This window comes from Neofelis nebulosa, chromosome 8 (assembly GCF_028018385.1).
Source record: "Neofelis nebulosa isolate mNeoNeb1 chromosome 8, mNeoNeb1.pri, whole genome shotgun sequence".
Taxonomy (NCBI): domain Eukaryota; kingdom Metazoa; phylum Chordata; class Mammalia; order Carnivora; family Felidae; genus Neofelis; species Neofelis nebulosa.
Genome location: NC_080789.1, coordinates 118881473 through 118907875, shown reverse-complemented (window position 1 = coordinate 118907875; position 26403 = coordinate 118881473). Strand labels below are relative to the sequence as shown.

Below are 26403 nucleotides of genomic sequence, written 5' to 3'. Positions count from 1 at the left end.
CAAAACTCGAACTTATCTAATAATTACATGGTTTTTTTTGTTTTTGTTTTTGTTTTTTTGCTAGTGCAGGTGCTTGACTAAAGATTATGAAAAGCGTCCAACAGTATCAGATCTTTTACAGCATAAATTCATTACTCAAATTGAGGGCCAAGATGTGATGTTGCAGAAGCAGCTGATGGAATTCATTGATATTCATCAAGGCATGGGAGGCACAGAAAAAGCCAGGTAATCGAGTAATATCTTCATTCCAAACATCTTCTAAAGACTCTGAACAATTTTATAATGTAATAGGTGTTAAGGTGAGAAAAGAACTCATTTAAATTCGTTCCTTGTGGTTGGGAGATAAGGGGGTACTTACATGAAAAGTGAATTCACATGTTGAGTTGCATCCCAGTATTGGTAATTGCTGGCCGCATTTTCTAAACAACTTTATCAGAATAAAGAATATAAACTTCAGTAGGTGATTAGTATTGGCATGTATCTTCTTGTGTTTTCTGCTCTTCTGTAAAGTAAGGTATCTTAGATTTGAGATTAAAAAGGAACATAAGCCTTCCAAGACATTCTGATAGTATTATTTCTTGGATCATTTTTTTCAGGCTGAACTATACTCAAAAATCATTTTAAATATTTTCCTACTTCCTATTTGGGTTTCTAATAAGATACTATGTATAGTTTTTATAATATCAGATGTGTTTTTTACTTATTATAGATCGTATGTATGTTTATTTCAGGGATACAGATATAGATAGATTTAAAAGATACAGGGAAGTATATAACAAAATCAATCAGTAAAACATTTTAATCTGTAACCTTTTAGTATCTTATGATGGATATACATTTAAAGAAATTGGAATAGTATTTATATGTGTTCTGTAGCCTGCTTTTTTTTTCTTTTTAAGCCCCATCGCCTATTTTGCCCATTCCCCACCTCCCCCCCAACCCCCGCCCCCCCCCCGCCCCATACTCTCTTCCCTCTGGCAACCACCAGTTTGTTCTCTGTATTTATGAGTCTGTTTTTGTTTGTTTGTTTCTTTGTTTTATTTTTTAGATTACACATAATAGGTGAAATGATATGGATTTGTCTCTGTTGGAGGTTTTTTTTTTGTGGAATTTATTTTGAGATGGAGAGAGCGTGTGTGTGCACTCAGGTGAGGGAGAGGCAAAGAGAGAGGGAGAGAGAATCCAAGGCAGGCTCCACACTATCAGTGCAAAGCCCCACGTGGGGCTCAATCTCATGAACTGTGAGATCACGACCTGAGCTGAAATCAAGAGTTGGATGCCTAACCAACTGAGCCACCCAGGCATCCCTGGACTTGTTTTAGTTAACATCATACCTCTAGGCTTATCCATGTTGTTGCAAATGGCAAGGTCTCATTCTTTTTTTATAGCTGAGTAATATTCCATGTGTATGGGGAGATATATATATGTGTGTGTGTGTGTATGTATATATATATATATACATTGGGTATATATATATAATATATATATATTGGGTTGCTTCCGTATCTTACCTTACCTATTATAAATAATGCTGCAGTGAACACAGGGGTGCATACATCTTTTCAAATTAGTGTTTTCATTTTCTTTGGGTAAATACCTAGTAGTGGGATTACTGGATTGTATAGTATAGCCCTTTTAAATTTTTTGAGGAGTCTCCATACTGTTTTCCATGGTGGCTGCACCAGTTTACATTCCCACCAACAGTGCACAAGCATTCCCTTTTTTTAACATCCTCACCAATACTTATTTATCTTTTTATACTAGCCATTCTGACAGGTGTGAGGTGACACCTCATTGTCATTTTGATTTGCATTTCCCTGATGATAAGGGATCTTGACCATCTTTTCATATGTCTGTTGGCCATATGTATATCTTTGGGGAAATGTCTATTCAGGCCTTCTTCCCATTTTTCATCAGATTATTTGTTGGTGTTGGGTTGTAGAAGTTCTTTATGTATTTTGCATATTAACCTCTTATTGGATAGGTCATTTGTGTGGATTTTCTCCCATTCAGTAAGTTACCTTTTCGTTTTGTTGATGGTTTCCTTTGCTGAGCAGAAGCTCTTTATTTTGAAGTAGTCCACATAGTTTATTTCTGCTTTTGTTTTCCTTGCCTGAGGAAACATATCCATAAATATGTTGCTAAGGCCAATGTCCAAGAGTCTACTGCCTATGTTATCTTTTAGTTTTATGGTTTCAGATCTCACATATAGGTCTTTAATTCATCTTGAGTTTATTTTTGTGTATGGTGTAAGAGAGTGGTCCAGTTTCATTCTTTTACATGTAGCTGTCCAGCTTTTCCTAGCACCATTGAAGAAACTATCTTTTCCCCATTGTATATTCTTGCCTCCTTTGTTCTAGATTAATTGACCATATACGAGTGGGTTTATTTCTGGACTCTTTATCCTCTTCCACCGATATACATATTGGAACATGCTTGTTTTCACTGAAGAGTGAATATCCATGTCATTAAATCTATGTAATCCTATGACAGATTTTTTTTTTAATTGCTGCAGAACATTACCTTGCGTGACTATTCAGTGATTGATTTAAATAATCCCCTATTAGACATTTAGGTTGTTGGTAATTGTTTTTAATTCTAATAAGTAACACTGTAATGAACAGAGTTGTACATGAATCCGTTGTTTCCTAAAGATAAATTCCTAGAGACAGTGCTAAGTCAAAGAGTAGCCTTTTGTAATTTCAGTTTATTCTTGAGAATTCTATTAGTTTCATCTCAGGAATGTATCACTATTTAGGGATAAGTTGGGAAAAGTGAGTAGAAAATAGTACATGACTTAAAAGGGGACATTGTATTAGGACTTTATATTATCTCATGTGATTTACAACAGCCCTGAGTGAAATGTTCTAGAACACCCCATGCCCCATTTTCACAGCTGAGAAGAAATAAGTTAGCAGAGGCTAATTAACTTGTACAAGGCTGCCCAGGTAATGGATGGCATAGCAGGGATTCAAATCCTGATCCCAAAGCCCAGGCTTTATTCACATGAGTAAATGGAGTAATGATGGTAGACCTCTCTGGAGGTAGTAGTCCTTGCCTGTATGAGTTTACAGCCTTGCTGGAGAGAGAGCACTCATATATCTGTAATGAAGAAACATTATGTTGTGAGTGGAATGAACTGCAGAAAAGAAGGATGCAGGCCTGTAGTTTATGGTGAGGAGGTGGCCATGGGTTCATACATGTCTATCACTTCTTCTTTGTTGAATCCAGTTCCATAGTTGGCCACAACCCCTTCTTCCCAGAGCAAGCAGACAAATAAGAAACAAAATGAACAGAAATTTAAGTGTACCAACATTGTGCAAGGTGTTCAAGAACTATGTCAAGAACTATAGAGAATTTGAGGTTTTACCTTATTTGCAAGCTAATAAGTTAACCTTCCAGTTTCGTGCATATTGGCAGGAGATATGAGACTCCTGGATCAGAGACAAAGGACTTGAGTACTCTTGTTAAGCCAGCAACATGAGTTTTACATTCATGTTCATTGTCCTTGCCCCATAAGTCCTAGGGCTGATGGATGGGTAGGTATATGCAGTGGGTTTGCCTCACAGTTTGGGAATCTTGAGCTTGGGAAACACCACTCCTTGAAGAGGCTAACAAACCTGCCCAAACTTTGTCCTGGAGCAGTCATTATCTTTACTATCCTGTTCAGCAAACCCAACCTCCTTCTGTCCTGTAGAGAGACATTATCTCTAACTTCCAAGACTGTTTACAATACAAGCATCATTGGAAATATAGTCTGGGAAAAAGGCTAATATAGGACATCCAGAAATGTGAGAGACCCATCGAGGATTGTCTCCCAACATCCAAGCATCATAGGAATGGTTGAACTACACAATGTTTAGATTATAAGCACGTTGCTCTAAGTTCCAGAGATCAAAATAAAGAAAAAATTATTGAAAACAACTGTATATTGGGTACTGCTTTAGGCTCAACACTTCTGTTTCTGAGTCACAAAGCTGATTCTTATTTATCCTGTTAAGAATTCAGAATATGGGGGCGCCTGGGTGGCTCAGTCGGTTGAGCGTCTGACTTTGGCTCAGGTCACGATCTCGCGGTCCGTGAGTTCGAGCCCCGCATCAGGCTCTGGGCTGATGGCTCAGAGCCTGGAGCCTGCTTCTGATTCTGTGTCTCCCTCTCTCTCTGCCCCTCCCCCGTTCATGCTCTGTCTCTCTCTGTCTCAAAAATAAATAAATGTTAAAAAAAAATTTAAAAAAGAATTCAGAATATGCTTTGAATATGAAAACTCCTGTCTTACTCAGTTGTAGAAAATTTTCAGTCATTATTCCTTTAAATATTGGTCCTCTCTTATGCTTTTTATTTTCTACTTCTAAGAGATAAATATTGCAATGTCCTAATATACCTTATGTGTCTTATATTTTCTATTTTATGTTTGTCATTCATTTATTCACCCCTCCTGTATTTTGGATAATTTCTTCAAAGTTGTTTTTCAATTCACTAATTCTTAAACTAGGACTAGTCTAGAGTTATCCTATATACTTATTTTTCATGCTGATATTTCTATCAACTGCTGTTTTTCATTTCTAGAATTTCTCATCTTTTATAAACATTTATTCTTTATTCATATCTGACTTTTATATCTGGCTGTTCATATCTAGCTAATATATTTTTCTTTTTTGTGAATGCAGTCCTTTTTCTCTGTAACAGTCTAGACTGTGTAACAGTCTTTTTTTGATTTGCATTTCAATAAGGGTGAATTGTCCTGATTATTGAGGTCATTTGTTTCCTTAATATTTGGTTTCTTCTGTGGTTTAGAATTTTGGTTTGCTCTCTCATCTTGAATGGGAGAGATTTTGCTCTGCTTTCTCTTTCCTTCTGCATTCTTTACTCCTATTTTGGAGGTTTTGCTTTGCTATATTCTGGCTTCTGAAGCCTTTCTGCCCGATAGGACTTTGAGAATATTGCAGATCTGGCCACAGAGCCAGTAGGAAGTAGACCCCATGGCATCTCAGGCACTTGGCTCCATAAAAGGAAGAAGATGCCGAATTTTTTCAGTGTTTTCTTCCAGGTAAGAGACACCCCCTCCCCACATTCAGTTGCATTCTCTCTACTCAGCCTAGATAAGGGTCTTCACTGCAGGTGGCTTCATTTCAGCCTATAGTTTCTGTCCTCTCACCCAGGGCATATCTGACCTGTTAGGTCCACTGTAATGCTCACCTTGTTTTAAAGAATGTCTTTGTCTTTTTAATTCTACTTAAAAATCTTTTTAAAAAATTTTATCTTTCACAAGTGTACGTTTGGAGGGGGTGGGTGTGGCATTTGAATCATTAATGCACAACACCTTTTTGACCACAGATTTTAGTTCCATGCCATAGGTAGAGGGAATATTTTCCTGCTCTCAACACTTTTATACTAGTTCCGAAGTGTGAGATGTACTGAGACAAACAAAAATAAAAAGAAGAAGGAGGAGGAGGAGGAGGAGGGGGAGGGAGAAGAGGGGAGGAGAAGGAGGGGGAGGGGAGAAGGGGGACGGTAGGCTGTGGTACGCCACTGGCAACACCTTGGGAAAAAGTAGTTTTTAAGATCATGCTAAATTATTTGATTTGGTACGGTCCCAACATTGGTAAAATTGATCCAAAATCTGACTGTACCAAATCAACGTAGCTAACTCAAAGCTGACATTTTTTGTGCACGATATCCACTTTGGAATTGGATTGATGTATGTATTTGGCTGGATAACTTTTTTAAAAATCACAATTCAGGTTTAAAGAAGATTGTCCTACAATAAATTGAACACAAACTAAGTCCTTTAGTTTCCTGATAATAGTGAGGGGACATTGTTGGAGGCACTGTGGAATGGATACAAGGACTTTCTATGTTAAGTCAAGGCACTCTCATAACTTAACTCAACTGTTCTGAGGAGTCAGGGTGTGCATGCCTGCAGGCACTCCTTCTGTGACCTGCTCCAAACCAAGGGAACACATTTTTCACAAGACTTAAATGAACAGTGTTAAGTGCAGGCTGAATCAGTGAGAACTTTAAATTATAAGGTATTTTATTTTATTTTTTTAAATTTTTTTTAACGTTTTTATTTATTTTTGAGACAGAGAGAGACAGAGCATGAACGGGGGAGGGGCAGAGAGAGAGGGAGACACAGAATCGGAAGCAGGCTCCAGGCTCTGAGCCATCAGCCCAGAGCCCGACGCGGGGCTCGAACTCACGGACTGTGAGATCGTGACCTGAGCCGAAGTCGGATGCTTAACCGACTGAGCCACCCAGGTGCCCCTAAATTATAAGGTATTTTAAAAGGAAAGTTTTACTTTTGAATGCAGAATTTCAAAGTACTCAATTGCCTGATTTAATGGGAATAGATGAAAGTCATTTGTAATTGAAATGTACTATTCAGCATTCTTGACTAAAAACAAGCCAATTTAAGAAGAAAAGCAATTGAGTGAAAAATACTGGATGGCTCAGAGAATTGAGGGGAAGGCAGAGCCAGGCTTAGGCTGAAGCAAAGGAAACCTCAAATAGCCTCCCTCAAGAACTGCCTGCTCAGAGGCCACCTCTGATACCCACCCTCCCTACCCCAACATGTCCTGCAGCAACACTGGTTTCTTGAATGCCACAACTGCCTCAAAATATTTGTAAACTGACCTTGAGCTCACTCCCTCAAGATTCTAATTCCTTACAAGACCATCTGGTTCCCCATGCTTCGGTCACAGGTCCATGTTGTTGGTGAAAGAATGCGGTGAGAAACACTTGCTTCTCCCTCACTTCCAGCTTTTGTGTATGAGGCAGAATCCTTTCTTGCAACCATCTTGGACTTTCTTCCTACAGAGGAAGGGTATTTTGAGCCTGAGTACATCTCACACTTTGGAACTAGTATAAAAGTGTTGAATGAATATCCAGTATGTGCAATATGGAAATACGTTTCTATAATTCTTTCTTTTATACATCTTGAACATTTACCTAAAAATATTATCTACGGTATAATTTGCATTCCTTGCAAATAAAGGAAAAACCTAGCCCAGCACCTCCTTGAATGATAAATCCCAAATTATAATATCATTTTGTGGTGGCTATATTATTAACATGTTACTCTTAAAAATTTCTTCTGCTGTATATACAAAGCAAAATAACTTTAATATTTTACTTGATACCCTCAATATGCTAGTGGTGATTAATGTGTATAAATTGTTTTGCATATAATTTTATAGAAGCAAAAAGGAATATTTGTAAGAGTTTAGTAACTCAAACATAGTTATTTCTTAGGTCAAAAACACTGGCCGTTTTTGTGGCGTTCTTACCATCTCCTCACTTGTCCCAGCATATATGGTCTTCAAACCAGGATATAAGGTAACTTTGAGACTTATCTCAAAGGATTAACAAATGAAAGAAAAACTAAAAACTTACCTAATCATTCTGTTCTAAAAGCCTGGTTCAAGCTGTCAATTTGTTATTTATGTATAAGACTTTATGTCATGTAAATTCACTTGAATGGGATTTTGATTTTACAAAAAAAAAAAAAGAGAGAGAAAGAGAAAGAAAAATCAGTAGGAGGTAATAATAATAGGGCTTTTTCAGTGTGATACAATGCATGATTCCATTTTACTCTCTATTTTCTGGGCAGGATAATTTTTCTCTAATGGCTGTAACTATGTCATTGTGAGAATTATTCACCCTTTGGAACATTTACTCATTTCCCTTAATATGTGGGACTTTTACAATGCTTATCCTGGCTGCTCTTAGAATAACCATTCTTTTGATTCCCATCTTCACATGAATATTTCAAAGATACTTCAAACTGAACATGTCCAAAATTGAACTTATGCTGTCCCACCCAAAATTAGTTCTTTGGTCACTTTCTTATTGATGGTACCACTACTCAATTCCTTATGCCAACCAGAAATCTAGGAATTATCTTGACATACTCTTCTCTCCTACTTTCTGTTTTTAGTCCATAGCATGACTAAATTTCTTATGCCCCCATTCAACCCACTACCAATTGTGATATAATCCTTGCTACCATGGAAATCATTGATTGAGATAATACCAGTGTTGTCTCAATATTTATCGAGGCCATTGTGTAAAGCTCTAGATCGCGCGTTACACAGGGGTCTGACAGCTAAAGCATATATAGTCTGTGTACTTGGGAGCTCACTTTTTAATAAAAGGGATAAGGAAAGCATGTAAATAACCATTATACAAAGTAAGAAGTTTTAATCCCATGAAAGGAATACAAACAATGTCCTATGAGAGAAGCAGAGAATGTTTATGGTAATAGGGACAGGAGGGCTTATCCAGGAGGTGACCTTTGAATCAGGGGTGGGATAAACAGGACTTAATCATGTGTGAAAATAGAGTTACCACCCTCTGAACATGATTTCTAGAAAGAACAGCAGAGCAAAATCATGAATGCAGGGAGATACGCTCACAGAAAGGCAAGCATTTAATCAAAGTTGTAATGAGAAAACTCAGAAATATGGTTGTAGATATCCCTGGAGAGCAGACCACAGAGAGCATTGAGAGTTAGGCAAGACATAACCAGTGTTCTTGACAGCCCACACTGGGGATGCCCCCCCCCATGCCACCTGTGTCCTGCTGTGCACCATCCTTTAGTTGTTGGTAGTAAAAGGTAAACTATGGATACACCAAGACAGACTGAGGCAGCAATTTTGGATGCATTTTGCTTGTCCCTAGTATTTCTTCCTAACTTTATTACATTTTTTGGAAGTGGAGGAAGTCTGTCCCCATCATGTTTAATGATCAAGACAGTGTGTGGCTAGTGTTTGGCTATTTGGAGATGACAAATGTATCCATACATGTTTATTTCTATGATTTGTGGGATGTTTTCATTGTTTGGTGTGTGTGTCTGTGTGTGACTGCTTATATCCTAAGTAAATTTTATCTTGGCAAATTCCAGTTTTATCTTGGCCAAAATGAGAGGGTAAAGGAATTGTCCATATGAAATATAAGAGGAAAGTTCTCATTAAGGCATGACCTGGTGGCAGTGTCTGTCCAAGATAGGAAACTTAGAAAATGACAAGTTAAGCCCGGGGAATATTAAGCTAAGGGCCCATCTAGGGCCAGGAAATTTAGAAAAGAAATTATAACTTACCTTTCCCGGCCTGAAATATTTTCTTATGTTTTTCTTTACTACTTCCTCTTGCCCAAAAGTTCCCAAGTAAGAGCTAAATACCTTTTAAAGCATAGTCTCTTGAAGGAATTTTATAAGGAATAGGCTACTGAATAAGTATCCCTTAGGAAGACCGTTATGAGTGTCTCAGCTTTTAAGTTGCAATAAATAAAGGAATTCAAATAAGCAGGAAGAAGAAGTTGTTAAAACGTACTAAGAAGCTATAAATAATTCCTAGGAGTTAGTTACGTTGATGCTTCAAACAGAGTCAAATGCTGTACAGAGTAAAAAAAAAATCAAGGAAAGGGTAAAACCATCAGCCAAGGGGGATAAAAAAGACTTGTTCAGGTTCATTATATATCCTGTCATGCAGAAAAGCTGGGGCCAGAACCCATTTGTCCTAATACCTACTTCAGTCCTTCTCTGTATTATGCTGCTTTTTTTTTTCTCCAGAGAATAATCTTACAAGCATAGGCTGTTATTGCTAGAAGGGAACTTTTCTTCTGATTCCTTATTTGAGAGGCCAGAAAACTAAAGTCCAGAAAAATGGAATCCTGCCAATTCAATAGCCAGTTCATGGTCAGTGCTGGGCTGTCGCTCAAAGCCCATGATTTTCAAACCAGTACTCTTACTAGTTTCTGTTTTCCTCTCTAGTAGTAGAAATCCACAAAACTGATGATACAAAGAGTTTCTGTCAGACTTTTTGGGCTGCTTTGTATTACTTACTCATAATGGGCATTTCCAGTATAACCCAACTTCTCTGAGGTACTGCAGTTGGAGTTTACATTACTGAGTAGTGGATTCAAGGGTCAATAAATCTTTGCTTGTGTTTCCCCAGACTTCTTTGTTTTAATTAAGAGGGTAGAATATAGAAATAACTAAGTTTGAAACGGCAATCTAATTTACAGTATCTTTGAAATATTTGGGATATAGTCCTGTAGCAACCCTATTTTAGTGACTGCTTGACATGAGTTGATAATCATCAACATTGTGATCTTTTCATTTCTTTGAAAAGTGTCCCTCATCTCTGCGATGAGTTTAAGGATTTGCCTTTGTTATTGGTAAGCAAGTTATCAGCAGGGGCCAACAAAACTGCATTAGTTTAAAAAAGACTTTGTCCCATTTCTCTGGTAATTACTACTTGAAGGTATACCACGCTCCAAGACTTCATTAAGCATTATGTTATTTTTCAGTCCTTGATTTTGCCGAGATCTGAAATGGCAAACCCTCAAAAGCTCCCATCATGTCACTGATGACGGTAGGTGGGCCTGTGATGACCACCATATCCATCCCTTCCCTGGTATCTTTCCCCTGGCCATCAGGCCACTTTCTGGTTGCTGACCCTGCCATGCATTTTTGTTCCTCTCCCTTTGGGCTCATGCAGTGTTCTCTCCTTGAAATCCCCCCGCTTCATTCTCTCCTTGAAAATATACTTCAAAACCATATCTCCAAAAGTCAGTTCAGCACTTCTGAGACACCTTTCGCCAAAGCCCCAAGCACATGTTTACATCTTCTGTCCTCTGTGGTCATACAGCCCTTTGTTCCTGCTTCAGAGTCACATAGACCTGGGTTCGAGTCCTCATCCTTCTGTATACCAGTTCTGCCATGTACTAGTTTTGTGACTCTGGGCAAGTTATTGAACCTCTCTTAGATCCAGGTAATCCTTGTTTATGAAATGGGAGTGCTGATAATACCTACCCCATAGAGCTGTGAAGCCTATGCCTACAAACACATGAAGCACAGGACCTGACACAGTGTAAGTTATCACCATCACTTAATGGTACTTATAGACAATATATTTTGTGAACCTTAATCATCTTTGTATCTCCAGTGTGGGGTCCAGGACTTTGCATGCAGTAAGATCTCAATAAATATATAGTTGATTCTTGAACAACATGGGCTTAGGGGTGCCAACCCCCTGTGCAGTTGAAAATCCAAGTATAGCTTTTAACTCCCCCAAAACTGAACTAAGAGCCCACCACTGACCAAAAGCCTTACTGAGAACATAGTCATTTAATACATTTTGCATATTGTATGTGTCATATATTTATTTATATATACATATATTTTTACAACAAAGTACCTAGGAAAAATAAAATGTTATTAAGAAAATAATAAGGAAGAGGGGCGCCTGGGTGGCTTAGTCGGTTGAGCATCCAACTTCAATTCAGGTCCTGATGTCACAGCTGGTGAGTTTGAGCCCTGCGTTGGGCTCTGTGCTGACAGCTCGGAGCCTGGAGCCTGCTTCGGATTCTGTGTCTCCCTCTCTCTCTCTGCCCCTCCCCCACTCACACTCTGTATCACCCTCTCTCAAAAATAAACAGACATTAAAAAAAAAAAAAGAAAATAATAAGGAAGAGAAAACACATTTACAGTACTGTCCCGTATTTCTGGAAAACAACATGCATATAAGTGGACCCATGCAGTTCACACCCAGGTTGTCCGAGGGTCAACTTTCTATCTTGACTTGAAGAGTTTGGGTTGAGATCTGGAATAGAAAGCCCTCAGCTGGCTTCATATATTTAATAGACACAATTAATAGTGCACTTAACTACTTATTACTTAGCTGTGAAAAAAAAAAGAGACACAACATGAAAGGGTGGTTTTTTTTGAGAGAAGGGTTTTAAATTTTTTTCTAGAGAAAACTTTTTTTTTATAGTTCCCTTACTGGGTTAGGGGCAGAAGCAAAAGGGGACTTGGGGGAAAAATGGTAAAATTTACATTAATGTCTCATTTGTTCCTAAAATCATCTCGATGATGTCGTGTGGCACGGTCCTTCTTTTAGGATCACACCACCGAAGCAAAGTTCTCACGTTCATCTCTTGGCTGTTTCTTGAAATTCAGTTATTCATTCATCAGGAGAGTCTGACTAATACCCTGGGGGTAAATCATGTGTTGCATAGAGGCGTTTTTGATAGTGGAAGTTATGGGTTGGGTGGATTTGGTCATGCCATTGTTTTCTAAGCAACACATGCAGTTCTAGAACACAGAAACTTGTTCTTGCAAGAGAATATTGCATTTTCTGTTTGAAGCCTCGACTTATAAGGCCTGAGCTCTCATTATCACTCAGGTTTTACCAGTTGTGGCAACACAGTTATTCACATGCTCCCACTTATCTTTGCCTGCTTCACTCACTCTATTAACATTTCTCAGATGCCAGTGGTTGGAACCCTTTGCTTTGAAACGTATTTTGATTATCTCTGCTTCTTAATTCTTTTGAAAGAATAATGAATATGAATATTAGCTTATTTGTAAAAGTGCCCCTTACTTATTTAAAAACCCAATAAATATATAAAAATATAAAGAAGTTTTAGGTAATCAGTTAAAACCACAGCATCAAGAGAAAATAAAAGACCTAGCCTAAATATTTGGTGAGTGTGTGTGTGTGTGTATAGCAAGAGAGAGAGAAAGTTCTTACAAATATGGAATTATTCTATAAATACTATTTTTATTGAAATTCTTATTGATATGATCATAAATTTATATGCATCTATAGGAAATAGTACAGGAAGACCCATGTACCATTACCCAATTTCCCTCAATGGTTACATTTTACAGAACTGTATGAATACTATTTTAAGTATTTTACTAATATTTAACAGAAGAAAGAGAAACTTAGAGCAGAAAAGAAGAAATTGTTGAAAGTCAGATAAATGTTTATCTTTCTTCACCTCAATAGTTTTTGGTTTTAAAGGTTAGATTCATTTTGATTTGATTCTAGACAGTATCTGCTACCTCCTTGCTCTGAAGAATGGAGTTAGCACAGTTACACTTCTTCCCACCTCCTTGATTTCTGCATCCTGGGACTGTTACACAATTCTTTTATGTAGTCAATGCTTCATGTTCATGGTCTGTCTATAAGCATGCTTTCTAAGGATGTCTAATCTTTTGTCTGTATTTACGTTGATTCAGTGCTCACCTCAAGTCTTTTCAATTATACCCTCCCTTTTCTGAGTGCCTTATTTTAATTATTCTCTTGGGGAGCTAAGATTGTGTCGTCTCATAGTTATTTCCAGAAAGCCTCAAACCCTAAATTCTTGCCTGCTTGAGCTCGAAACTCAGTTTAGTTGGGTAAAATATGCTTAGGTGTGCATTTTCTGTTCCTGCAGACACTGCAGGCACTGTTCCACTCTGTCTTTGGCAGTGTGCATTGCTGTTGAGGGAACCAAGGCAAGGAGACTCCTCCCTTTGTCCACAGCTAGTTCTTCTGCAGGATGTCCATAGGTGTTTTGCAACTTCGCCAAGCTGTGTCTTAGTGACCGTCCTTCTGTGTCAGTTTCACTTACACCCTGTGACGTGCGGGAGCCAGTTCACGCTGCCTCATGAGAGCCAATTGAACCTGTGTTCTTTTCTCTTTCATTTTGTGTACTTGACCCAGGTACCTGACCCTGTCTGTGAATTCAGTCACGTTTATTCTGCCTCTTTTTTTCTGTCATCATTTTTCCTCCAGTCCTTTTCTGATCACAACCAACTCAGTTTTTGTCTCTTTCTGTTGTCTTAGAATATCTTTATTAAAGCTTTGTACCATCTCTTCCAAGAGAAAAAAAATCTTTGGATTGTTCCTTTTAAATGAGAAGATCATATAAGAAACATCTCTGAAGGATAGAGAACTTTTTGTCTGTACTTTTTCTGCGATTCTTTTCTGTGGTATGTGTTCTTCATTTGCCTTTTGCTTATAATCCTTAACTACTATTCCTCTTCTTTTTTTTTTTTTTTTTTTTTTTTTGGTTAAAAGTATGGATGGTGAGGGGTACCTAGGTGGCCCAGTCGATTAAGCATCCAACTTCAGCTCAGGTCATGATCTCACGGTTCATGGGTCCAAGTCCCACACTGAGCTTTATGCTGACAGCTCAGAGCGTGGAACCTGCCTTGGATTCTGTGTCTCCCTCTCTCTCTCTGTCCCTCCTCCACTCACGCTCTGTCTCTCTTTGTCTCTCTCAAAAATAAACAAACATTAAAATATTTTTTTTAATGTATGGATGGTGGCGAATGTCTTCTCAAGTGGGATTGGAAATAGCTGCATTCTAGCCAAAAATAAAAAAGTGGGAATGGAGGAAGGATGATTTGAGAAGTCTTCCGTTTGTATTCTCTTGAACATCCTCTCACCAAATCTGTATTTTCTTTGCCTTCTCTCAGTTTTGAACATTTAAGAAGTCAGTGCACAAAGCCACTGGGCGGTACAAACCCAGGTAGCACCATTCATACTCTGCTCTCTGTGGCTCACAGCAAAAATCCATAATGACAGTCTTTCTGTGTCATGACCTTATCTAGTATATGAACTGCTGCTGCTGCTTCTTTCCCTTTGTCCGGCCTTCCCCTGGCCATTGGCCACCCTCTGCTGGACTAGAAGATGATAGGTCAATCCCATGGTCTTCTCCAGCTCCCATGCCTTGCTTTCCTGCGTGTGAACTGGGTCTCATCAGAACTTTTTCCCCACTGTGAACTACTCATGCCCCTAGAACTGATAGCTCTGAGCAAAGGCTCATTGAATCCACCTTTCAGGGCTGTGCACATTCTTTTAGAAAAATCTCTTTTCTGCAAATAACCATGCGATGACACAATTTAGCTACCCAAGGGAATAATGAAAATAAAGAACTCAGAAAATGGGAGGTCTAAGGAGTTATATGTTGGTTCTCAGCTTCCTCTCTCATTTTAACACAGATTTCACAGTGTTTGGCAATTATGACTATAGTTTGGGGCTATGGCCATTTCTGTTTTTCATTAAACAAAGAGACTTCTCAACTATTCATCCTTTTTGTTTATTGAGTGGTCAGGGTAGGGAACAATGATGTTACTCCGTGATCTTTAACTTGAAGTAACTCTTGCCCTGCTTCTTGATAAAATGGGACAGGGTGTGGTGGATTACAGGTTATCACAATTTTGGGATGCTTCTTACATCAAGAGTGGGAGTCTATGTTGCCCCCGCCTTGAGCCCCAGCATTTTCTGTGACTTCCTCAGTTAATAGAAGACAGCCCCCAGATAGATTACCATCTGTGATATTAGCTGTGCTCATGTGATTTTAGCACAAACAGAAAGCTGGATAGAGTAAAAAGTACTTCCTGATTCATTCTTTATTATCAGGGTCCAGATTCAGCCTGGAAAATTTTGTCCCCCTAAGTACTTTCACGTAAAGTTCCTTTCACGTAAAAATGCTTTCAGGAAACACATACAAGGATGAAATCCTATCATATTTCCTATAAGTTCCTGTGGACTAATTTATGTCATTTTCTTGATATCTTTAGCATCAGTTAATAAAAGATGTTTTTTCATTACCATTTAGTATTAAAATATGCTAATTACTTGTAGGGAAATTTAAATTTTATCAGATATTAGGACCACTTTACAAATTCTAAAAGCTTTCATCAGATTCCCAAATTCCTGTAATGTTAACTTTGCAGTGATTTTAGAAAATGATTATTTTAATGATAGCATCACCCATTTTTAGACATCTTAAATTTGTTCAGACACTCAGTTGTTTTAAAAATATTTATACTTTTTCTTATAATTTTATAATTATTTTAAGAGTTTCCTGAAAACGATCACATTTGAGTTCGTGGGGTAAAATGCCGTGAATCCAACAAGTACATGTACTTAATTAAAGAGGGCAAAATATAACACATTTTTCTAAAAAGAACAAAATTTCCAGAAAGATTCTTCATGTGCATCTTTTGGTCTTTCTCTTAAAAGCCTTTAAAAATTTTTTATTCTAGAGAGGAAAAAATAACCTAATGGATTGTCAAAAGCCTTGACCTACATTATAAAGATAGCAAGAAATACTGTACTATTACCTATTTCTTTCTTTTTCAAATTAGCAATGGCCTAGGATTTGAATGCATCCATTTTTGGTATTGTTGCCCTAAGAAAAGTCACATTTGCATAGAATTACATTGACTGTTGTATTCTGCAGTACCTCATAGGAGGCAGGACACACACTGTGGATACTAATTTTTTTGCAGCAGAGCGAGATGTACAGGGTGAGTGGAGGGCAGACATACTATTTTCCCTGAGTGTCTTCACATTTTTAATCCTCTAAATATATTTTTGCCATCATGTCAAAGACCTTAGTAATAAGGCAATTGAGCATAACTTACTGGCATAACCTAGCTTTAAATGAGCTGAAACTTTTTAACCGTCTTTTTGCTGGGGAAGAGGAGAGAAGTGTTTTTTAAGGATAGTAGTCAAGGTTTACAGCACAATATTTCAGTCTTTGAGTAGAATTCAAAATGACATGCCCCTCATTCCTTACTGCCAAGCACGTAAAGCTTTATCTCTGGCTGTTCAGCTGCCCTAATCTTGTTTGCTTCCCCATTTAGTTTTGTAATCTCTGGGGAGAAAAAAAAAAGCTGTATTTATAGAATTTTTAGTTTTGGAAGATTATGATTCACTTTGAAGTTAGATTTTTATACACTTATGTAAATACAGCTGCTTTTTTGTTTTTTGGGTTTTTTTTAAGGGAAAAATCTGAAGTTAAAATGCTCAGGATTTTTTTCAAAAAGAAGGAAAGAACAGGAAATAAATAAATACTTAACCATGGCAATTCCAATCTTGGGAATAGAAATTGAAAGGGAATACTGTTATGTCATGGTTGATTCTTATATGGATATTACTGTACCACAAATTCCTCTCAAAAAACTTGTATCTTTCTTCCTATCTACCTACATACCTACCTACGTATCTACCTATCTAGACATTACCTGGGCAGCCCGGCCTAAAATGTGGGTGTTTTTCATGGTCTGTGGATGATAGTATAATTCCTCTATATTTACTGAAATTGGGTGGAGGGTGGGCATGAATTCTGTTTGGGGGATGTTAAATTTGTTATGCCAATCAAATAAAAAACTAGAGTTACTAAGTAGGTTAGCTGGATATAGGAGTCTGGACTTCAAGGAGGAAGTCCGTGTTAGAAATGGTTTTTATGTCATTTGCTTATAGAGCAAATGCCATGGTACTGCATGAAGTTACTGCATGTGAGTGCTTAGAAAGAGAAGTGAAGGAGACCAGAACTCTGGGAGACACTAACATTTTGGAACCTGGCAGAGAGAGAGGAGATTGAGGGAGTGGGGTCTGTTGCAAGCCATTTGAACCACGTGTTTCAAGAAGGAGAGAATGGTCCACTCTGGCAAATAGTGTTGAAAATTCAAGAAAAATAGAATAACACTTGAGTTTGGACCCAGCAAGTTCTTCAGTGACCCTGATGAGGGCCATCTCGGTAGAGTGGGTGGAGGGAAGCCTCGGCTGGGAGAGTTAAAGGATAGAGGTGATATGAAGAAGAAAGCTGGGGAATATGGACTATTTCAGGAAGCTCAGCTGTGAAATGAGATATGGTACAGTCACTGGAAGGCATAGAGCATCAAAGGAGAGATTTTTAAAGCTGGGAGATTGTAGGCTGACAGGGAGAGGTTGACAATGCAGATGAGAGGGGAGAGATAGAGCAGTGACTCCTGGAGAAAGTAAATGAACAAATAGGTGAGCTGGCCTTTGCTCAGAGTGGGGACAGTTTATCCATCCTAACCAGAGAGAAGGCTGAGAGAAAAAGTTTACTTGTTTAAAATATAGCAAAGAGACTAAAAGGAAACACTAAAATGTTAACAATGGTTATCTCTCGGTGATGGGGCTATAGGTGACTTTTGTCTTACAACTTTTGACATTTTTCAACTTTTTTAACAAAGAATGTAGTTTATTTTTATACTTAGAAAAAAAATGAATGTGTTAAAGACAAAACTCCAGGGCCGTGTTTGTTCTTAACCAGATTAATTTTCTCTAATGGTGTGTGCCCTATGGATACTCATTGTGACACTGGTAACTCTTCATATTGAAGGACCTGTGCCCCTCCGTCTCTGCCACAAAATTCTACTCACAGAAACTGGCTTTTCACTACTGTCTTGCCTCTAAGCTAAGAGTGAGGAGAAGAAAGATGTTAGGAGACCTGGGCAGATGTATAATAGCCATCAAATATTCTTACAAACTCAGATGTCAGTTTTATTTCAACATCTCAAAACAGGTCACTCTATCTAAACTAACAGCACAAAGAACTCACATTCACAGCAGAAATAGACAAGATTTCCCACCAAGAAGATTTTTCATCAGCCTCCAGATATGTGACTCCTTTTTAAAAGTGGACAGGCACGCTTTAACCCTGCCCAGAACTAAAAGATTACCAGATGATTTATGTTACTTAAAATTTGCTAACTGCCTTAATAAAATTAGTCCTTTTGATAGGTAAGATTGTGCCTATTGTCCAACTCGTAAAGGATCATATACTTTTTCTTGATGCAGTTGCTTTGTAGTTATAAATCAAATCTATGCTAGAACATAACTTACATTTTCTTTTATTCTGCTTTTTAAATAGGTGATGCGTACATATTGAAATAGTGCATAAGAGTAGTGAGTGAAAAATAGTCTCACTTATGTCCCTTCCCAAAGGGAACCAATGTGTCCAGTGTTTTGTGTGTATTTCTAGAGAGCTTCTATTTATGTGGAAGCCAGTAACTATAGCATTAATAGAAAACAATGTGATTGGAGAAGAGGCACTTTCTAACACCTTGATCCCCAGACCTCTTTCATGGACACATTATTTAAATGAGATGCCTGTTCTGCAACTAGCTTGTGGATTTTAATGTAATACTAAGCATTTCATGGTTTAATTTTTTAAAGTAGTTTCACACTCTTAGTCACCATGCATACATTAATCTTTAATACATTTATTTTTTTAAAAAGACTGTCTACCTTTTGACCCACCGATCATTGGTAGTATCTGCTGTCCCCCCCCTTTGCTTAGGTTTATTTATTTATTTTGAGAAAGAGACAGCACATGCACAATCAGGGAAGGGGCAAAGAGAAGGAGAGATAGAATCCCAAGCAGGCTCTAGGTTGATGTTGTGGGGCTTGAACTCATGAAATGTGACATTATGACCTGAGCCGAGATGAGGAGTTGGACACTTAACCAGCTGAGCCACCCAGGCGCCTCTGCTGTCCCTCTTTTCTAGACCCTTCTCTTTTCCCCGGGTCTCTTGCCTAACAGAGTCAGCAAACTATGGCTTCCAGGTCAAATCTGGCCTGCCTCCTAGTTTTGTAAATGAAATTTTATTAGAACACAGTCATTTGTTCATATATTATCTGTGGCTGCTTTCATACTGTAATGACAAGATTGAGTAGTTGTGACCCAGGTCATGTGGCCTTCAAAGCTGAAAATATTCATCTACTTTTTTTTTTTTACAAAGAAAATTTGCCAATCCCTGTTCTAGAGTATGGAATCTTGGTCATGGTAATGAATGGGCAAAAGGCATTAGAGAAAAGAAAAATCAAGAAGTGATTTTTAAGGGTGTCAATGAAATTATGATGGTACAGAGTATCATATAGCAGCATGCATATTATATTGGTGTTCATTTATTTCATATACTTTAGCACCCACACAGAGAAAGTAGAAAGAGATTTAGAATAGTAGGGACAACATCATAGGGGGCTTTAGTGCAACGATTTAGAATAAATTAAGGAAGATGCTAACATAGATATGGATTTTCCTCTGCTTTCATGTATCACTTTTCCCACTTCATCCTTCCTTCCAACAGTGCTACAAGTTTTATGAATGAGTGTTTATCTGTATAGTCCAGATGAAAGCACATCTTTACAAAATTATATGTGAGAGAGGAAGAGCTCTGTGAATGAAAAACGCAATTAAAAATGTGGTGGGGGCTTGCTGGGTAACTGTGAACGTCCATCACTGCTGTCCTTGCCAGAGCTGACCTCCTGATCTGGCTGGCCAGGCTGGTGTGTGCTCTCCTCCCCACTATGTCAGAAGTACGTACTTGGCCAAAGGGGTCCAAGTGCAGGTAAATAAAAACTGGTCTTCCCGAGCATACCAGTGAGAGCCTGTACCCCCATTGGTACCACCAGTTGTGACTTAGTTACTGGAATTTAAAGATGGATAAGGAAACTAAAACAAAACCATTGATTAGATTTATGTTTGACAAAGGATTTCTGTACAACCCCCAGTGACTCCTGAATCACCTTACAGCATAGAGCTTGGTATTTACAAGAGTGCATTTTACCAAATTAAAAGCAAATAAAGCTGTTGCATTATAACAGTACAACTGAATAGTAAGGATAAAAATTTAACATCAGGCAGCAATAGTTGTTTCTTTTTTCAGTGGGTAGAACTGAATTACAAGTGGAGCTGTAATATCCACCCTAAGGGTATTTGTGACCTTTGACAACACAGAAAGAAAATATTTATAGTCTGAAACTATGTCTCTTCAGTATGACAGAGTAAATGAAAAAGATAATCTGTTTAACAAGCTGTACTTTACACAAGAGGACAAAAATCTTATAGAAGGATTCTGACTTTGCTTTTTCCAAGTCTTTCAGAAATAAAATAATAAAGTAACAAGAATGGAAACCAATTCTATAAAATGAAGGCAAAAGGAAAATGTTAGAAGTGTAAAATTATCTTGAAGTATAAACATATGTGTACATATATACTTTTTCTTTGAGCATTCCAATTGTTTATAATCAGAGAAAAAAATAATAAAATTTCTTTGGCTCCATAGATGAACATTTTGTAAAGCAACCTATCACTCCTTTTGTTTGAGAAATGTATTTTGAGAACCTACCATTTGCAGGAATCTGGTCTAGGAGTAAGGGGTAAGTCAGTCAACAGATGAAAAAACAAACAAAGCAAAATAGAGTAAGTAAACTATGTAATATGTTAGATGGTGATATACCCTAAAGGAAATACAGAGAAAGGTAAGGAGGACTGAACTTCCTGGAGGGATGGGGGAGGGTAGAACTGCCGTGTTAAAGAGGGGCATCAGCCGGGACCTCCCAATGGAAGAGGTGCATCAGCCTATGGCTCTGCAGGTGGAGGAAGAGTCGGGAGACCCCTCAGGCAAGACCGCGCCAAGTATTGAAACCCTGCCAGGAGGGAGCAGGGGGTGACAAGATCTGATGCAGTAGGTAGGGGCGGGTCAGTTTACACGGGGCCTTTCTCTTAGTAACATCAGGCCATTGGAGGGTACTGATTGGAGACTGACATCTAACTTATTTAAAAAGGTCATTCTCATGGCACCTGGGTGGCTCAGGCAGTTAAGCATCCAATCTGGATTTTGGCTCAGGTCATAATCTCACCGTTCATGAGATGGAGCCCTGCATTGGGCTCTGCACTGACAATGTAGAGCCTGCTTGGGATTCTCTCTCTCTCTGTCTCCCTCTCTCTCTGTCTCTCCCCTGTTCACATTCTCTCTCTCTCTCTCTCTCAAAATAAATAAAATTAAATATATATATATATATATATATATATATATATATATATATATATATGGTCATTCTCACTATTTGTCATAATCCAATAAGAATAATGGGAACTTAAAGATCAAGGGAGTAGCAGTGGAGGTTTTACTCAGAAATAGACATTGAGGTCTTATTCAATACCCTCTTGGTTTAAGAGTTAGAAGGGAGCAGAATATTGTTCATTTGTAAGAAATGCCCCTTTTTACCCATGTGGCAAGTCAGCAACTCCAGGCAACCTTTCTGAGCTGTTCCTACATGTGTTCTGGAGCTTTCATGACATCAGTTTTTTTCCCTGTCTTTCTCACTGTTTCCAACCTTGGTTAATGGGCTCTCATCTCCTCAGTGGAGATGGAGAGAAATAAAGACTTCAGATATTTTAAGGAGATGAAAATGACATAATCTGGTGATGGAGTAGATATAGGAGGTTAGAGAGATGGAGATTTGTGGTGTGTGCAGTTAATTAGATGATGGGTCAGCCAGTGAGACAAGTGCTGGAGGAGTTCTAGGCTTTGTTGCAGAAGAGTGTGCTTTACTCTTTGGATATTTGGAATTTGAATGCATTGAAGACCTCTGTGTTTCTCAACAGTCATGCCCTCCGCCATCCCAGTTTCCTCAACCTCCAGCCTCTCCCACACTAGCACTCTGCCTTCTGGCTGCAGTAGATTGTCACTGTCCTGGGGCACATGCCCTCTCTGGTCAATCCACACATGCTACTCTCTCTCAGATTTGACCACCTGCCAGTCACCACCCACATACAAATACTCTTCCTCAGGTTCTGGAACCCTATCCGTACTCAAATGCCAAGACTGAATGCTAAATCTGCTGAGCACCATTCCCTGTTCACCAGAAGGGGATTATTGCTTCCTTGCTATTTAATTTAACTTCAGTTTGGCACTTGCCATATGTCTTGTGTTGTTTTAAATGTATTTATAGCTCCCACTTGATTGAGACTCATTGAACATATGGTTTGGATCTCTTTTCACCTACAGTAATCCCTTAACACTTAGGACAGTGCCTCGCACAGAGCAGGGTCTCAGTAAATATGAGTTGGATTGAAAAATGACATAGATGAGAGGATTCTAAAGAAAATGCACTTCTGAAATCTATAGCTTTCACTTTCTATAAACATGTATTTTCTTAATTATTAAAAAATTTTGCCTTACAATCTACTGTCTGATACTTGGTATGTAGTTAAATCTAACAAATTGTTGTATGCATTGTTTAAAAGATTAGACACCAGAAAAATGAAGGTTCACCAAAATAGTAGCAATCGTGATTGATTAGATATTCACTAATGTATGAAATTATAGAAGCATTTACATATTCTTTTGGAAATCTAGGTGTACTTACTCATTTTAAAAAATACCTAATATTATACTGGGAAAAATTCAAAGTTTTTATCTATACAGTCTCCAAAGAATTAAGTTTGTTTCAAACAAGCATGGATATCATATTAAGGTAGTGATGAAGATTGGACTAAATATCTTACTTTGACAGATAATCATTTGCTTTTTCATTTACTCAATCTACATTTATTTATTGACTACCTGCTATCTCCCAGTACTGTTTCGGTCCCTAGGATACATTAGTGACCAAAAGAGGCATGTAAGATGTAAAAGATTTTCTCAGTTGCCGATCTTTTTAAAATTTTCATTCATAGAACATATTTTTTTTCTTATTCATTGAAACTTCAATAGCTTTTAAGATGTTTAACTTATGGGGGAGCCTGGGTGGCGCAGTCGGTTAAGCGTCCGACTTCAGCCAGGTCACGATCTCACGGTCCGTGAGTTCGAGCCCCGCGTCAGGCTCTGGGCTGATGGCTCAGAGCCTGGAGCCTGTTTCAGATTCTGTGTCTCCCTCTCTCTCTGTCCCTCCCCCGTTCATGCTCTGTCTCTCTCTGTCCCAAAAATAAATAAACGTTGAAAAAAAAAAAAAGATGTTTAACTTATGGAGAAAGCTTTTATACACCCGTTGTATATACCTTAATTAACTGTGAATGATTATGTATTTTCAAAACCCATGTGAGCAAATACAGCTTTATCAATTAATTATTTGTAGCAATAGCCAAAGCTACATCCTTGATTTTAACATCTTCTTCTTTGAAAATGAACCTATCCAAACATATCAGCCCTAGCCTAGATTATCTTAACTTTTTTGTTTATATGTACATTATTAACTGTTTCATCAGAGTGTGTGCTTTGTGTGAGCAGGTGACCCTATCTGTTTTCCTCATAGCTTTAGCCCAGCTCTGAATTGCCTGAAATATATTGGATGTCGTAGAAATTTAAATATTTATTGAATGAGTGAATGCAGTAATAGATGTTGAAACATGTATAATTTAAAGCTCTACCTGGTGTGTGTGTGTGTGTGTGTGTGTGTGTGTGTGTGCGTGTTTGTGTTTGGAGGGGGAAAGCCTAACAAACCCAAACAGGATGGAGATGTCATATCATCTGCTTCATTTGAGTTTTGCCAAAAGGTTGGACATATCACAGGCTTGCTGACAATTCATAAAATGGGAGGAAATTGGACTGTAATGTATTTACCTGTTCTTCTCACTCTTACACCCTGTGATCTTGTGCATTGTTAATTGGGTAGCTTTTTAAATGTTAAGCTAATTTGAAAGCTGAACAATGATATCACTGATGCAACTAATCATGCCTCAGTGCCACATGAAAGAATATAATAAATGTGAGCCACTCACTAGTGCTTTGTTATGACAGCTGAAACTGTTGTGGTTTTTTTCGCTTTGTCTCCATAAACGTTAAGACCCAACCAAGTGACAGCAGTGTTGACCATGCTTTCCAGAGCAGCCCATTCCAATGGCCCTGTCTAACAGTAACTGATGGTGCAGAAATACAGATATGGGAGAAACACAGATAGGCAATTCCAGCGACCATGGGCCTTCTCCAGTTAAGCCGGCCTGGCAGAGAGCACCACTCTGCCCTGACCAGCAAGAAATGGTCAGGGAGATGGGTGTGCTGGAGCCAAGATGTGCTTGGCAGCTGTGTGTCTTTTCACAGTGCACCGTCTAAGCTTCAGCCCTGTTCTCTAAAGTCAGCCTTGACACTGCAGTGAGAATAGAGAGGAGAAGAAAGAGTTTGCTTGTTTCCCTGTCATCTGATAGAATGCATAATTCCTGCTGAGATGCTACCATCAGGGTATACATAGGACTTAACAATAAACACAATGAAATCCTTGGAAAACAAGAATATTCATGAATCCTCCATCAGCAAGACCTGGGCCCAAATTCTTCTCATTTCTTGCTTGGTTTATGCTGAGTCCAGTGTCATGTATTTACAAGTTACGTTTGTTGAAGGTAGAAGGGTATCTGGAGTGGGAAGAGATGGAGACCACTAAATATAAAATTAATAGAAATAAAAATTTATAGTATAATTAAAGATAAATTAAAATCAAATATTAAATATAAAGTATATGAAGGTCGAACCCATGACCATAAAAGCAACAATAATAGCTAAAATTTATTAAGCATTGCAGGTACTGAATGAGTCACTTCACATGTATTATTTAATTTAACCTCATAACAACCTTATGAAACAGACTATTATCATTCCCATTTTATATCTGAGAAAGCAGAGTAAGTTACTTGTCCAAGGCTACATGGCTAGTAAGCGGTCGAGCCACAGTTTGAGTAATAATAGCTATTAAATGTTAGGCATTTTCAAGTGCCCATTCTAAATAAACATCTTACATGAAATCTATTTTTATTTATCCTCACAAACCCTTTTGTTGTTTTCTCTGAGCATTCTGATTCTAGAGCCCATGCTTTTAATACTACTTGGGTGTCATTAATACTATGATCTAAACAAAGGAAAGGGTTCATAAAGCTTCAGAAATAACTTTTTAAAGTTTATTTATTTATTTTGAGGGAGAGAGTGTGAGCTGGGAGAGGGGCAGAGAGAGAGGGAGACAGCGAATCCCAAGCAGGCTCCACACTGTTAGAGCCCATCGTGGGACTTGATCTCATGAATTGTGAGATCATGACCTGAGCCAAAATCCAGAGTCAGACACTTAACCAACTGAGCCACCAAGGTACTCCCAGAAATAATTTTTGATTCTCTATATAAGCATCTCAGAATTTAGTTCAGTGTCTAATACTTTTTCAGTCAATCCATAATCCACCCTGACTTTTTACACATTATTGTCACCTGTTCAACCAGGGTCTGCATCCCTCAGCCCCTCTACCCTTGAGTTGAATTGAAAAGAAAATAGAGGAGTCATGTTCTAGACTAGGACCAAGCCATCTTCACAATCACCCTGATAAAGTCTTTATAAGTGATTTTAAAAAAAAGTTTTTTAGAGTCACAGAAAATGACTCTACATTTTTCTCTTCATGATGAAGCAATCATCCGTCTCCTAGGTAATATACCTAATCAATACACAAAATTATCAAGCCCATTAAGTTGACAAATTATAGAATTCCAGGACTGGAAGAGGCAGCAGAGATGATATGATTCAGCTGTTTTAATGCCATCAATCTAGGGAAGATTATTAGGTTTCAGTATTTTCTGGTGATAACGTGTCTTTTTAGGAAATGATGAGAGGGATAGATTTATCTTCTCAAATCTAAATAGAAAAGCCTAAAATCCTACTTTCTCATGGTATCTCATTTTCAGTGTTCTTTTTATTGAATTTCAAAAGTTCTTGATATATTAAACATTGATTTTTTCCATCATATATGTACACTGCAAATATTTTTTTTTATTTTCCTTATAGCTTGTGTTTTTATTATACTACTAAAATTGTTATCCTGTCACATCTACCCCATCTTTTTTATTCTCTTTTCTATCTTATCATACTTACAAATTCCATCCCTACCCCATTATTATTACACAACTATTCTTCTGTATCTTCTCCTAGAACTTTATGATTGTATTTTTAAATCTGTTAAGTTTATTAATCCACCTGGAATATATTTTTACATAAGGTACATGATTCCCAAATGTTTAATTAGCTGTTCTGGCCCAATTTCTTGAATTTTTTC

General features: G+C 37.9%; 1 protein-coding gene across 7 annotated transcripts in view; it reads left to right on the top strand.

Annotated features, from left to right (window-relative positions):
- MYO3A (myosin IIIA) overlaps positions 1-26403 on the top strand; it is a 254494-nt gene that overhangs the window by 74983 nt on the left and 153108 nt on the right. For all 7 annotated transcript variants that reach the window (XM_058681663.1, XM_058681668.1, XM_058681665.1 and 4 more), the window contains exon 9: positions 70-225. In XM_058681663.1, coding sequence (XP_058537646.1) covers positions 70-225 — 156 coding nt within the window. The remainder of the gene's footprint in view (positions 1-69; positions 226-26403) is intronic.